At 37.5% G+C, this 16,275-nt stretch overlaps 1 protein-coding gene across 1 annotated transcript in view; it reads right to left on the bottom strand.

Annotated features, from left to right (window-relative positions):
* PEX13 (peroxisomal biogenesis factor 13) overlaps positions 1-16,275 on the bottom strand; it is a 27,392-nt gene that overhangs the window by 7,297 nt on the left and 3,820 nt on the right. The window contains exon 2 of the mRNA XM_008570137.1: positions 5,637-6,331. Within this exon, the coding sequence (XP_008568359.1) occupies positions 5,637-6,331 (695 nt within the window). The remainder of the gene's footprint in view (positions 1-5,636; positions 6,332-16,275) is intronic.

Genomic DNA, 16,275 nt, shown 5'->3' with positions numbered 1-16,275 from the left:
GAGCAGGAACCGGTCTGTATGTGGGATCCGAACCCTTGGCGGGAGCGCCTCCGTGCTCCCAAGCGGCGCACTGTAGCAGTGCGCCACCGGGCCGGCCCATAAGCATGTGGTTTTAACTAGGCAAATTCATTACTTGAAAGATTAATAGACTAGAATATAATTCTATTAAATTCTTTTCTTCATATTTGCCTTTTACCATGTCATCATACTGCAGATTAATCACTTCCAAAGGAAGGTTAAGTGGAAGCCTCTCAATTGCACAGTTAAATAGATTTTGAAATATGGAAATTTCCTTTGCACTTCCATGGAGGTCCAAAAAAGGGTCTGGCATCGTGGAATGAACTTGGAAAATATATCTGCTGCAAACTCATGTAGGAATGGAAATCTCACTTCTTGTTTTAACTTTTGACAGCCTGGGAGGTAATATAAAGCAGTGCAACATTCCTTGTGATTCAAATAATGTTAGCTGTTGTCAAATAACTTTAGCATAAGTTTTGCATATAAGCACTGTTCTGCCTTATGGTTTTAGGTTGAATTCATTACGAATATTACCAAGTCTGTAGCAAAAGCTGATGTACAAAGCCATTTAGTGTTTTATAAGAGTGGCTGAGGGTGGTTCTGTTCAGAAAAATTTCAGTCTTGGCCTTGATCTCAAAACAAAAAAAAAACCTTTAACTCTTGTTAAGCCACTGAACATACAGTAGGGCAAGTCAGAATCTTCAGCTTCTATATCTGACAAAAACTCTCAAAACTGACAATGGTTATGTCACAAGAGTGACTATGGTTTTTTTTCTTCTTTTTTTTGGAACTGGCTGGTAAGGGGATCCGAACCCTTGACCTTGGTGTTATAACACTGCGCTCTCGTCAACTGAGCTAACCCACCAGTCCCCAGGAGTGAATGAATTTTACCTTTGACACTATTGGTTCAATAACACATGATAAATTCATATATTTTCTGCAATTTTCTGCTGATAACACAATGAATAATCAGGGACTTAAAAAACTTTACATTTTCAAATGCTTGGTAAATTGTGTTCAGTTAAGCCTATTTCCGCTCCACCTATATTTTTACCATCAGTTGCAACTTAGCAGATTCCACCTCAGGTTATAGTGAATTAGTGTTTTCAATTTCTTTGAAAATATTCTTGCCTGTAGTTGTACCACACAGACTATTTACAGAGGCTAATTCTTCAGTGACTTCATATTCATCATTGATTCCTCAAATAATCAACTGAGCAGTACCTTGTGCTCCTATTACAGACTGGATAATTTATAAACAATAGAAGTTTATTTGGCTTGTGGTTATGAAGGGTGGGAAGTCCAAGATCAAGGAGCTACATCTAGTAAGGGACTTCTTGATGGGTCATAACATGTTAGAGGAATTACATGGTGAGAGAATGCTCGAAAGAGCAAGAGAGCACTGAACTTGATTTTATAACAAACCCACTCGCACAGTAACAGACTCAGTCCTGCAATCATGACATTAATCCATTCATGCCTTAGTGACCTAATCACCTCTTAAAGGCCCCACCTCTTAACACTGATGCATTGGGATTAAGTTTCTAACACATGAACTTTGGGGGATACATTCAAACCATAGCAAGTATCAATAGTATCTGTTGGGTCATCATGAGCCAAGGAAAACCTTTCGAATCATTTGCCTTGTTTTAAGTTGCTATGTTGTTCCAAATGCCATCAACTCTTCAAGAAACTGTTCTCACCGAAGGCTAATGTTCTTAAACAAATTTACTTTTTCTCAACACATTTCTTTGGCTGTTGCAATCACCATCAGTAAATAACTTCCTAGCTTGGCTAACAAATGAGCTCTCACAAACTTACTTTGGTCGCAGTCTGATTTTCATTTTCATTCTTTTTTGGTGAGGAAATTCTGTGATAAGATTCCCATTTTAAATTTTCTAATTTTTCTAACTGTTGATTTTCTATGATTAGTCTTCAGTGTGGTAATGTAGATATATATTATATCCATTTAACATAGCTATAGTGTTACTACATAATAAATACAGTGCTTTACCATCTAATTCAATAACAAAATAATCCATACTATACTGTGCCTTAAAAGTATGACATTCAAAGTCCAAAGTCTTCTCTTCTTGTGTGCCGTGTATACACTCATAATAATAATAAAAATTACAGTATAACTATATATGACACTTAACATGTTGTCAAGTTATAACTGAGTTATTGAGATTTGTATTGTGCAGAGCTGAAGAGTGAAGCAGTGAGAGTGCCATATATGATCTCTGTGCAAACAACTGTGTTATAGTGAAAGAGAAACCATAATAATATGTACACATGAGTGTGGCTTTGTTCTAATAAAACTTTATTAGTGAACACTGAAATTTAAATTTTATATAATTTTCACATCGCAAATTCTTTTTTAGAGAGTGCCATATATGATCTCTGTGCAAACAACTGTGTTATAGTGAAAGAGAAACCATAATATGTACACATGAGTGTGGCTTTGTTCTAATAAAACTTTATTAATGAACACTGAAATTTAAATTTTATATAATTTTCACATCGCAAATTCTTTTTTTTAAAAAATATTTCTTATTTTTTTCTAACTGCTGAAAAATATAAAAACCATTCTTAGTTTGTGGGCTGTACAAAAATAGGAGTAAGCCAGATCTGGCCCATAGGCCACAGGTAGCCAACCACTTCTCTAAAAGCTAAAGTCATAAGACCTAAGTCTCCTCAATTTCGCTCCTCCTCAAAAATCTTTTTGTATCATTACCCATTTCTCCTTCTTTTGCCTCAGATAAAGAATTGTACCTCCTTTTGACTGGTTCCTTGAATCAAATCTTCTCCAACATACTATAGGAGGCTCCTTCACTATTTAACACTTCTCTGTCCCTCCCTTATCTACAATCGCTCCTCTACTGACTCCTTTCTTTAGCCTAAAAACATTTTCAGATATCCTTACTTCTTAAAAGACAAACCAAAACTAAAAACCGAGAACTATCACATCAACTTGCTATCACTCAACATGGCTATTCTTTTTTTCCTCTCCTTCCATTCACTGCTAATCTTTTTATTTTTTTGTATCGTCTGAGTTTATAAACCCGTTATCCCCCTCCACAGTTTGTTTTCTCTGCTCTACACCAAAATTACTTCCTGGCAATCGATGACATCTAATTGACAAATCTAATGAACTTTATTCAGTTCTTGATCTTACGTTATTATAGCATCTTATACCACTCATCATCCTTCTTCCCCTTCTTGAAACTTCCTTCCTCCCTCCACTCCCATGCTTCCAAAATGCAGTAATAACATGGTTCTACTTCTAGTCTTCCTGATTTCCATCTTACTCCCTCTTCTTTTTTCTGTCTTTCTACCATAGTAATATAATCGACTTACACTATTTCAACTATTCAACTATCACTTCTATGTGGATAATTTTTAACTTTTTTAACCTCTCTAAGATCCTGTCCTGCCTTTTAAACTTCATTCAAGTCCCAATGTCCCAATGGCACATCAAACTCAATATTAACTCCAACCAAACTAATGATAATCACTCACAAACCAGTTGTCCCATGGGATTTCTCTATATTTATTTTATTGGCTTTTCCTGCAAATACATATCCACAATCTGACTCCACCTCAGGACTCACATCACTGCCACCCTAACCCAAGCCACTATCATCTCTCACTTGAATTAATGTAATGGCTTCTTTACTCTCCACATTGGTCTCTTCTGCCCTAGGTCTACCTATTAACCATTATCAGTAAAAAGATTTTCTTTTTAAAATCTAAGTCAGATTATATTTCTCCTTTGTCCCAAACTCTGTGATGGCTTCCCTATACCATCTACTCATTCAACTCTTCCTCCGAATGTCTCCTACCACTCTCACTCTGCTCCAACCACACTGGCCTTCTTGCTGTTCACGTGACATGCCAAGCACACTGCCACTTAAATATCTTTGCACTTTTGCTTTTCCCTATGCTTTAAACACTCTTCCCTCAAATAGCTGGAGGGTGTATTCCCTTACCTCCTTCAGGAAGGCCTTCCCTGACTATATGTAGCACTGCGACCCTTCTTCCTATTCCTGGCACTTCCCAACATTCTTCCCTACTTTATGTTTTTTTTTTCCTGTGGCACTTATTACCTTCTGACTTATTATATATGTTTACTGTCTCCCTCCCATTAGATTGCCACAAGAGCAAGGATTTTTTTAAATGTTTTACTTGTTGCTATATCCGTAGCTCCTAGAACTGTGTCTGGCATGTAGTAGGCACTCAACAAATACTTATTGAATTAATGAATAAACATTATCACTCTAATAACCCAAATTTAAAGGTCTAGGTCATTTTGATTCTTCCTTTCCCTTTATGTACCACATCTACCCAGTGACCAAATCCACTGAATTGATTATATCAGTTCTGCTTTTCACATACCCTAGTTTGGAGCTTCATTATCTCTCATCCAGTCTAATGCAAATGCATCAAAACTGATGTCCCCAAATTAATAAATGTTTATTAAGCACCTCCTATGTGCCAAGCAGGTTGTTAGATACTGGGAATACAAAGGTGAAGATAATCTAAATCCTTTATGAATCTTACTATCTAACTTCGACTTGTTTTAATTAAACTCCACTGATTTATCTTAAATATTTCAGACATACTGACCTCGTTAGAGCACTGTTTATATATATGTCACAGCCCATTTAAAAACCAAAAACTACGAAAAAACTATCCATCCCTTACTAAACGAAGATTAAGCCTCATAATGGCAATTAAGTTTTCTACTATTAGCCTTCAACATAATTTCTAAGCCTTATTTCTTACAATCCTTCTATTCAATACTATAGGACAACTGCTGAACGAATCTCATATTTTCTACCTATGTACTTTTGTTCAATCTATTCCATCTGCTTGACAGTCTTTTTCTCCTTACCTAACTTATGAAATGATACCTATTTTTCAAAAATCTAACTCAGATGCCATTTCTTCCTGGATACGACAGCCAAAAATGTTAGCTTCATTTTTCCAAAGTCAGATAGTACTCTCTACCAGTCGACAGAGTATGGGCTTAACAGTCAAGCAACCTGGTTTTATTTCTGGTTCTACCATATTAAAGATGTGACCTTGGACAAGTAAGTTCTCTGAACCTTAGTTTTGTCACTTGTAAAATGAGGATAATTACTATCTCTTTGGGTTGTTGAAACAATTGAGATAAAATACCCAAAATATCTAGCAGTGTCATGCATATTAAAAAAAGGGCTCAAGAAACCTTATGTCTCTCTCCAACTGTCAAATTCCTTACCACACTCTTTCTGCCTCATTTAAATTACCTGTTTATGTATATTAATCACTTTTCTCCCAATAAGTTTCAGTAAGGTAGGGATTATACCCTATGTATCTTCATATCCACCACAGCTCCAAGTTCAGTTCCTTGTAAACAGTAAGGTAATGTGTACTGTTACACTGAAAAACAATAAATAAATCAGCAAACCTGTTTTTGCTACATATTCCTCTTCCAGTTTTGAAGCTCTTAACTGAAAATGTAACTGGATCAAAATAGTAAATACAAATGAATATAAAAAACACTAATTTAACAAACCCATTCTTGAAATTTGAGACTGTTATAGTTTCTGAACCCATTTCCTTACTCTTACCTGTTACTTCATCACTGTAGGTAGACAGCAGTTTCCAGATGAGGTAAGGACCACCAAGGACAACAGCAAAGAACAAGAAAATTGGCCAAGATTTTGCTGAGTTAGCTGCTTGGTGCTCAGCACCCAGATGAGCCACAGTTCCTTCACTTTCTGCCCACAGGTCTTCATTCTCAGAGCCTCTTCTTAAACCCATTATCCTCTGGAACCGTCTGTAAAGATACCTTATAGTCCTAACTAATGCAAAAGCTGAAAAAACCTTTGTAAAGTGTATTTTTAATCGGGAAAAGTGATTTGCTACATCCAGTACAGCCCTGAAACTGTTATAGACAGCTGAAAAGGTAGCATCCATCATCATACTGACAGAGGCAAATGCATGCACGATACTTTCAATGGACTGAAATGCACCTCTGCTGCTTTCTTCAGCTTGTTGAACAAATCTACTAGGTGGAAGATCATCTACACGGAGGCGGTTATAGCCCAACCCATTATATCCATAGCTGTAAGGGCTATAGCTTCCATAAAATGAATTTCCATAGGCACCGTATCCAGAAGATAATGAACTGTAAGCAGGTCTGAAAGTGTTCACACTGCTGCTTCCTGTCTGCTGTGATGGCCTTGGAAGAATAGGTGGGGGCACTCTGGTAAGTGTTGGTTGTCCAGATCTTGTCAATAAATTAGGACCTAAATCAGCAGATCTAAAACCAAAAAAGATTCAAAAGTTACGTAAGCACATAATAAAATTCAAAGTAACTATTAAATACCTCCTAAAGTGTTATGACAGATTCTACTGAAGATGTTTTAAGAGTAAGAGATAGTTTCTAATTTCCAGATGCTTAGAATCTTATTGTTAAGACAAAATGAGTAGTACGAAATAGCTGACTGAACTCTGCTATTTTCTTGTTAACTTATGCTTGCATTATTAACATTATCTTCAACTGGTAGTTTCTTTTTTAAGATCCTCATCCAAGGGCCGGCCCGGTGGCGCACTGCTACAGTGCACAGCTTGGGAGAGCGGCGGCGCTCCTGCCGAGGGTTCGGATCCCACATACAGACCGGCCGCTCACTGGCTGAGCGAGGTGCGGGCACAACACCGAGGGTTGCGATACCGTTGCCGGTCCCGGTCCGGTACGGGCATGACACTGAGGGTTGCGATCCGTTGCCGGTCACGAAAAAAGACAAAAAAACACACACAAAAAAAGATCCTCATCCATTTTCTCAGGTTAGTTACAGCTAGACATTTGTCCATCCATGCACCTAAATGGCACATTCTTAGTAACTATAGTTTCAAAAAAGGTCTCAATATCCAATAAAACAAGTTCTTCCACATTGTGTTTCATCTTCAAGAGTGCCTTAACTATTTGACTCTTTGCATTTCCATACAAATTTTATAATCAAAGCTTTAAGTTCTATATCCCCACCCCCCCACCCCCCAAAAAAACCTTATTGAGATTGTTTGGGATCACTGATCTGTATATTTGAGGTAAATCAACCTCAATCTTTATAATATTGAGAGTTTCAATCCACAAAAACAATAAATGCTCCATTTATTTAGCTCTTTCAAAGATTTTTCTCAGTAATGTTTAAAAAAATTACTTAGTCTCAATAACGTCTTAGTTTATTGTGTGGAAATTTGTTAGTTATTCCTATATATTTGATTTTTTTTGATGCTATTGTAAATGATATATTTCTAAAATCACTTTGTTGCTGCTGTATAGAAACAATTATTTTGTATATGGTCCTTGTATCCAGCAACGTTGTTCCGGATCTTCCTTTTGGGTTTTCTAGAATCTTAAGGATTTGCAGTCACACTGTATGTGAATAATAAAAGGTTTATTTCTTCCTTTTCAATTTTACAGCTTTGATTATTAAGGTACTGCACCTTGAATAGAAGTGATGATAGCAAGCATCCTTGTCTCATTCCTGACCTCAAAGGGAAAGTTTTCAGCATGTCACTATAAATTATATTTGCTGCAGGTTTGTTGTAAATTTAGCAGTTCCTTTTCTATTGCAATTTGTTAATTTTTTTTTTTTTTACCATGAATGAATGCTGAACTTTATCAAATGATTTTTCAGCATGTATCAAGATGATTATATGCTGTTTCTCCTCCATTCTTTTAAAATGGGTGAATTACATTAATTTTCAAATGTTAAAGCCACCCTACATTCCTAAAGTAAAACCAAACAGGCCAAACTATAATGCTGGATTTGGTTTGCCAATATTTTGTTGATTTTTTACATCTCTCTTCATGCGTAAGAATATCCTATAATTTGCTTTTATTTTAATGTCATTGTCAAATTTGGCCTCTTAAAAAGAATTGGGGAGTAAGTATTTCCTTCTTTTCAATATTCAAAAAAAGTCTGTATAATTATTTCTTCCTTACATGTTTGTAAAATCCACCAGTAAAGTCACACACACCTGTAATTCTCTCAGTGGGAAAGATTTTAATTATGCATTCAATTTCTTTTGTTACCATACCACTCAAGCTGTGGTCTGTGGATGAGTGCTAGTTTGTGAACCATTTATACCATTCTATGAGAAAAGAAAATGAGATGAAGTGTTTAAGTAATTTTTTTTTTTTTTTTTGTCTTTTGTCTTTTTTCCGTGTCCAGCAACGGATCGCAACCCTCAGTGTTGCCCCCGTACCGGACCGGCGTTGCTCCTGTGCCTTGGCGTTGCTCCTGTGCCTTGGCGTTGCTCCTGTGCCTCGCTCAGCCAGTGAGCGGGAGCCGGTCTGTATGTGGGATCCGAACCCTCGGATGGGAGCGCCGCCGCGCTTCCCAAGCGGCGCACTATCCAGTGCGCCACCCGGGCCGGCCCCTCCTCCATTCTTTTAAAATACTCTCCCAGTGAGCAACTGGCCATCCCTATGTGGGATCCGAACCCGTGGCCTTGGCGTTGTCAGCACTGCACTCTCCCGAGTGAGCCACGGGCCGGCCCTCTCCAAATGTGTTTCATTCTGGATACCGTTTTCTAAACTATCTTCTCATTTACTTCAGGCAGGCTGTTAGGGCTATTATCCATCCATGATCTCCTTAATCTAATTTCAGGAACTGAGATAATTAAAGCTAGGCTTCTGTTCCTGCAGGGGCCTGTCTACTTCTTTTATATCCTCATACTTAGATGTATCCTTTCAGGTTCTACCACAAGGTATGGAACTCCAACTATGCTCTAAGAGGCTGTCAAAAATATTATTCAACTTGCTTCTTTTCCTCTAAACTGCTTCTTCTGGAATCAGAAACTTCTATGGGAAAAGTGTCTTCAAATGCCATGCTCACCTTTGTGAATTTCCATCTTCTCCTGAATCTGGGCTCCATAAATCTTCTTGATTGTTCTAAAATGGCTTCAAGTAGATGTTTTTATGTTTTGCTTAGCTTTTCTACTTGTCTTCAGTAGAGTGCCCCCCCGCCCCCAAATGATCTATTTTACCATCATCAGAAGTCTTTCCCACAATTTTGTCCATACTTCTACTATAGTATCTTACATTCATTTACCTGTCTGACTTCTACAAGGTGAGCTCCTCAAAGGCATACAAGTTTCCCATGTTTCTCCATTACTGTAGTGTTTAGCATATAATAGGCTCTGATATAAACACTGTGCTGGAGTTTCTCCTTGGTGAATATTTAAACACATATATCACATAGACTATTAATACAGATTATTTTTTTCTTATATAGCCTTGTATTATTTCACAAATTGCAATGAATATGCTACTTCAAAAAACTGTAGGGAATTAAATTTAAATATTCAATAAGAAAAAAATAGAGAGCTTTTCTTGTACACTCTGGTTTTAATGCTATGGCATACATAAGTGTATCCAGTGTCCATGGATTCTTGCTTTCTGTTACAACCAGCATAGTAAGAACAACTAAATAAGTCTACAACTTACAAAGACAAAAGATGTGTTTTAAGTATTGATTGTGCAAAAAGTCTCCCCCCTTTTTATTTTGAAAGATTTCAAGCAGAAAAAAAAGTTGTAAGTACAATAGAAACATATCTTCTATCTAGATTCAACAAATGATATCATTTGCCACATTTGCTTTCTCTTTCATTCTCTAGTCTCAATCAAATTCTTGAACCATCTGAAATTAACTTCTAGACCTGATACATTACCCCTAAATACCTCAGTGTGAAGGTTAATTCTAGGTGTCTACTTGTTCAGATTAAGGAATACAGAGAAATCTGGTAAAGCTATCTTTTTAGGTGTGTCAGTGAGGGTGTTTCCAGAAGAGATTAGCATGAGAACCTGAGTGGACTGAGTAGAAAAGATTCATCTTCAATACGGGCGGGAATGATCCAATCCACTGGGGCCCGGAGAAAAAAAAAGCAGAGGAAAAGGTGAATCTTTCTATCTGCTGAAGCTGGGATATACTCTTTTCCTCGTCCATGGACATCACAGCTCAAAAACTCTTTAGCTTTTGGGTTCCAAGACTTACACCAAGGATACCATTGACTGCCCTGGTTCTGAGGCCTTTGGACTTAGGCTGAGCCACACTAAAGGCATCCAGTTTCCAGACAGCCTATCGTGGGATTTCTTTTTTTTTTTAAAAGATGACCGGTAAGGGGATCTTCACCCTTGACTTGGTGTTGTCAGCACCATGCTCAGCCCATGAGCGAACCGGCCATCCCTATATGGGATCCGAACCCGTGGCCTTGGTGTTATCAGCACCGCACTCTCCCGAGTGAGCCACGGGCCGGCCCTATCGTGGGATTTCTCTTCACAATTGCGTGAGCTAGTTCGCCTAAAAAATCCCTTCATGTATTTATAACACATCCTATTGTTTCTGTCTCTCTAGAGAACCCTAATACACTCAGCATGCATTTCCTAAGAATAAAGATATTTCATACAAAACCATAATACCATTATCCCATCTTTGAAAATTAACAATAGTTCCATATCATCTATTATCCAATTGATATTCAAAACTTATCTGGTGGCCAGCTAGTTCAGTTGGTTAGAAAGCATGGTGTTATAACACTAAGGTCAAGGGTCTGGATCCTTGTACTAGCCACTCGCAAAAACAAAAAACAAAAATAAACTCACGCATTTCCTTCAAATGTCTTTATATAAACAACTTGAGATAAAATTCGTTTACCACAAAATTCACCCATGTAAACTATAAAATTCTATGGTTTTTAGTATATTCACGGAGGTGTGCAACTATCACCATTTCTAATTCCAGAACATTTTCATCACCCAAAAAGAAAACCCGTAGTCATTCAGCAGCCATTCCCCATTTTCTGCCCCACTCCCAATCCTTGGCAAGCACTAATCTACTTTCTGTGACTATAAGCTTGTCTATTGTGACATTTTGTATGTAACTGATTCCTGTTACTTAAGGTACTTATGTTCTATACAGTTGCTATGAACTCTTGAATTAGCAAATGCCGAATCACTGTTCCTGGGGGAGACAAAGGTTTAGGTTCCTGCAAGTCTCTGGTCACAACATTTTCATCAACCAATCAATAAATATACTTATTTTATGTGTTTGTGTTTAAAGACAACTCACTAGGGCTGACCCCGTGGCTCACTCGGAAGAGTGCGGCGCTGGGAGCGTGGTGGCACTCCCGCCGCGGGTTCGGATCCTATATAGGGATGGGTGGTGCGCTCACTGGCTGAGCGCAGTGCAGGGGACACTAAGCCAAGGGTTGCGATCCCCTTACCGGTCACAAAAAAGCAAAAAAAAAAAAAGACAACTCACTAACTCATTAACAACTCATGGCTAATAGCACTATAACTCATGTATGAATGAAGCTTATCTATCTTGTATTTATCTTTTGTACCAGAAGGTGCAAAACAGTCTTGTGTTAGGAACACCAGACAGCACTTCAGCACTGTGCTTGCCAGCCATTTTAAACAGTGAAATCATCATCGAAAATGTGAAAAACCTGCCACTGAACTGACTGTGAAAAAGTACACTTGTTTAGAGGATGAAAGCTGAAATAAAAAGCCAGAGTGTTGTTTTGTTCAACCTGAGCTGAGAGATGACTCAGATCTTTCACAGCTCCATGAATGTCCACAAATGACTGTGAAAGTGCTCGGAGTATTGATTTTGGGGTTTCAAATAAATTTTGGTAAGTCAATTAGCAAATATAAAATCCACAAATAACGAGGATCTATGGTAAATGGACTCATACAATATGCAGTATTTTGTGACTGGCTTCTTTCACTTAGCATAATGTTTCTTCATCCATATTGTAGCATGTATTAATAAACTCACGCATTTCCTTCAAATGTCTTTATATAAACAACTTGAGATAAAATTCGTTTACCACAAAATTCACCCATGTAAACTATAAAATTCTATGGTTTTTAGTATATTCACGGAGGTGTGCAACTATCACCATTTCTAATTCCAGAACATTTTCATCACCCAAAAAGAAAACCCGTAGTCATTCAGCAGCCATTCCCCATTTTCTGCCCCACTCCCAATCCTTGGCAAGCACTAATCTACTTTCTGTGACTATAAGCTTGTCTATTGTGACATTTTGTATGTAACTGATTCCTGTTACTTAAGGTACTTATGTTCTATACAGTTGCTATGAACTCTTGAATTAGCAAATGCCGAATCACTGTTCCTGGGGGAGACAAAGGTTTAGGTTCCTGCAAGTCTCTGGTCACAACATTTTCATCAACCAATCAATAAATATACTTATTTTATGTGTTTGTGTTTAAAGACAACTCACTAGGGCTGACCCCGTGGCTCACTCGGAAGAGTGCGGCGCTGGGAGCGTGGTGGCACTCCCGCCGCGGGTTCGGATCCTATATAGGGATGGGTGGTGCGCTCACTGGCTGAGCGCAGTGCAGGGGACACTAAGCCAAGGGTTGCGATCCCCTTACCGGTCACAAAAAAGCAAAAAAAAAAAAAGACAACTCACTAACTCATTAACAACTCATGGCTAATAGCACTATAACTCATGTATGAATGAAGCTTATCTATCTTGTATTTATCTTTTGTACCAGAAGGTGCAAAACAGTCTTGTGTTAGGAACACCAGACAGCACTTCAGCACTGTGCTTGCCAGCCATTTTAAACAGTGAAATCATCATCGAAAATGTGAAAAACCTGCCACTGAACTGACTGTGAAAAAGTACACTTGTTTAGAGGATGAAAGCTGAAATAAAAAGCCAGAGTGTTGTTTTGTTCAACCTGAGCTGAGAGATGACTCAGATCTTTCACAGCTCCATGAATGTCCACAAATGACTGTGAAAGTGCTCGGAGTATTGATTTTGGGGTTTCAAATAAATTTTGGTAAGTCAATTAGCAAATATAAAATCCACAAATAACGAGGATCTATGGTAAATGGACTCATACAATATGTAGTATTTTGTGACTGGCTTCTTTCACTTAGCATAATGTTTCTTCATCCATATTGTAGCATGTATCAATACTTCATTCCTTTTTATTGCCAAATTATATTTATCCATACATCAGCTGATGGATATTTGAGTTGTTTCCACTTTTTGGCTGCTATAAATTAAGCAGCTGTGAACACCTATGTACAAGTTTTTGTGTGGACATATGCTTTCACAATGAAATTGATGGGTTGGATGGAAACTTGTTTAAACTTTGGAGGAACTGCCAGAATGTTTTCCAAAACAACTACACCATTTTACATTCCTACTAGCAGTGTATGAGGGTTCCAACTTCTCCACATCCTTGCCTACACTTGTTATTTTCTTTTTTACTATAGCCATTCTAGTGGGTATGAAGTGGTATCTCACTGTGATTTTGATTTGCATTTCCCTGATGGCTAGTGATGTTGAACATCTTTTCATGTGCTTATTGGCCATTTAAAAATCTTATTTGAAGAAATGTCTATTCAGATACTTTGCACATTTAAAAATTAGCTTTATTATTGCCTTTTCATTACTGAGCTCTAAGAGTCAACATGTCTTTTAAAACTATTTTTGAACAAAAATTCAATTAGTGTTCATACATTGCATTTAGTTGTTTTCTCTCCCCATTCTCTTCTAAACTAGAACAAACCCATTTTTTTAATGTCCCTGACTTTTTGAAGAGTCTACCCAGTGTTCTTCTGGAATGTCTCACATTCTGGATTTATGTTTTTCCAAAATGTTATTTAATTTGTATCTCTATCTTCTATATTTCCTGTTAAACTAAGATTGCATCTAATTTTGTAATTAGTATATAATCTGCTTTTGTAATTAGTATATAATCTGTGGGATGACACTTTGGTACCAGGCAAATATCCTATTCTCCAACAACAGTTCATCTGATGTTTTAGCATCCATTCATGATCCTTTCTAAATCAAATATTAGACATGGAACTGCAAAACAGTAATTTCCTAATTCAGGCTAAAGTTTTAACTTAGCCTTGCATAATAATGTTGTAAACAAGCTACTAGAACTGTTACTTTCTTTTTTCTCTTACTGAACCCAACATTAGAAAATGGAACAAAACTTTAAAAGGGTCAGCAGATTGCCAATAGTATAGTAAATTCAGGCTTTGATGAAGCAGTTCTGCTCCAAAGTAGAAGCACTAATAGACAAAAACAGAGAAGCAAATAGGCATATTTAGATTTAATATAAGACAAACATATTTATGAAATAGAAATTAAATAGAAATGTAAAATATGTAGTGAGGAGGACTAAAACAATGGGCCTACTCAATTCTGGGTCCATAATCAGTCAGTGACAGCTAACACTCAGGCAACTAAGAAATAACAAAAACTAAAATTGCTCCACTTAAGAGGAACTAGTTCATTGCTTCAGGATGGGAGCTAGGATGTGTCACTTCTACTCCTAAAAAGAGATAATAAAATTAAATAACAAAAACTAAAATTGCTCCACTTAAGAGGAACTAGTTCATTGCTTCAGGATGGGAGTTAGGATGTGTCACTTCTACTCCTAAAAAGAGATAATAAAATCTGCTAACAACAGTTTAAGATTTTTAGAAAGTTACAGACCTAAGAAAGGGGGAGGACTCTGATATGGCCTAAAGCCCAGTAAATGAAACAAGCTGCACTACTGACTCAGTGAATTTATCTGTGATATCTGTAATTTAACCCACTGTTTTTATACCTGATTCTTGCATGGGGGGGAAGCAGAGGGGTGCTGAGGAAACCGGTAGAGGCAACAGGAAACCTACTAGACAGTGAGAGGAGAATATGGAAGAGGGAAAGGACAGAAAATACAGCTCTAAAATTCCTACTCAAAATGAGTATATCAAAAACGTCACACACATGAAGAAATAAAAACACTAAGAAACCAAGCCAACAAAAGACAACAATAAGAATAAAAATTCACTGAAGGAAAAACTAATGTCATATAACAGCTCAGCAAAGATTCTAGGTATGTTTAAAATTATTGAAGAGATAATTGAAGTAATAACATCTGTGAAATAAAAATTAGCATTAAATAAAAACATGTGACTATGAAGAAAATTCCATTAGAAATCTTACACATGATGCCCATAATCATAGACGCTATCTTCCAACTATGAGACAAAGAAACGTAGTTACTGTACATTACAGAGCAGAGTAAAAATATAGAACTTGGGAATATAAATTTCAGTAATGGTAATCTAGATAACAGACTAACCCACCCACTGAAAACAACTTAAAAAAACTAGAAAAATATCTGTTTAAAGCATAAGAGAACAAGGCCCTGAAAAATTCTGGAGTCAAGATCCAGGAGAAATGAAACCCAGAGAAATAAAGCCCAACACTTTCAGATGTTGCTCTAGGAACTAGGATCAATTCCAGAAGAGAGAGCTTACAGGATGAGAAGCTAAGCAGAGCTTTTAATAGACTACCTGGGCTAAGACGACATAAACTAGAGTTCAGAACAGTACATTCCCACACTTCAGACTTGGACCTTAAAGGACTATGCTATAGGTAAGGGTGAAAGCTTAACAAGAAATAGACAAGAGTTGGCAGGAACTAATACTAGTCTCAAATCAACTCAATTCCTGCTTAGATTAAAATGATCCTATGGCCGGCCCGTGGCTCACTGAGGAGAGTGTGGTGCTGATAACACTAAGGCCCCAGGTTCGGATCCCATATAGGGATGGCCGGTGAGCTTACTGGCTGAGCATGGTGCTGACAACACCAAGTCAAGGGTTAAGATCCCCTTACCGGTCATCTTTAAAAAAAAAAAAAAAAAGTGATCCTAGATTCCTAGTGGCCTGAGGTTCAAGTCAAAAGTAAAAATCTCTGGAGGAAGATATCACCCCTAGGCCTCAAATCACCTTAAATTGTCTGTATTCAATGTCCAGCTTTGTTTAAAATAAAATTTGACCTATATGATGACAAAATTACTTATTGGAAAAAAAGAGCAACAACAGACAGTACCAGGAGCTCCATATGGGATCCAGATAATGGAATTATTAGGTAGAGACTTTAAACAACTATGCTTAATATATTCAAAGTAAAAAGACAACATTGGGATTTTTTCCAGCAGAGGATACTACGAAGCAGGACCAAATGGAAATTCTAAAACTTAAAAAAAACAAAACCAAAACCAAAAGCATTCCAAAACTTAAAACTACGAATTCAATGACTGGCTTAATACCAGATTTGGCCGGCCCGGTGGCGCACTGCTACAGTGCGCCGCTTGGGAAGCGCGGCGGCGCCCCTGCCGAGGGGTCGGAACCCCCATACCGACCGGCCCCTCCC

This window comes from Galeopterus variegatus, unplaced genomic scaffold (assembly GCF_000696425.1).
Source record: "Galeopterus variegatus unplaced genomic scaffold, G_variegatus-3.0.2 Scaffold574, whole genome shotgun sequence".
Lineage (NCBI taxonomy): Eukaryota > Metazoa > Chordata > Mammalia > Dermoptera > Cynocephalidae > Galeopterus > Galeopterus variegatus.
Note: the sequence above shows the minus strand (reverse complement) of the source record. Positions and strands in the feature narration are given on the sequence as shown.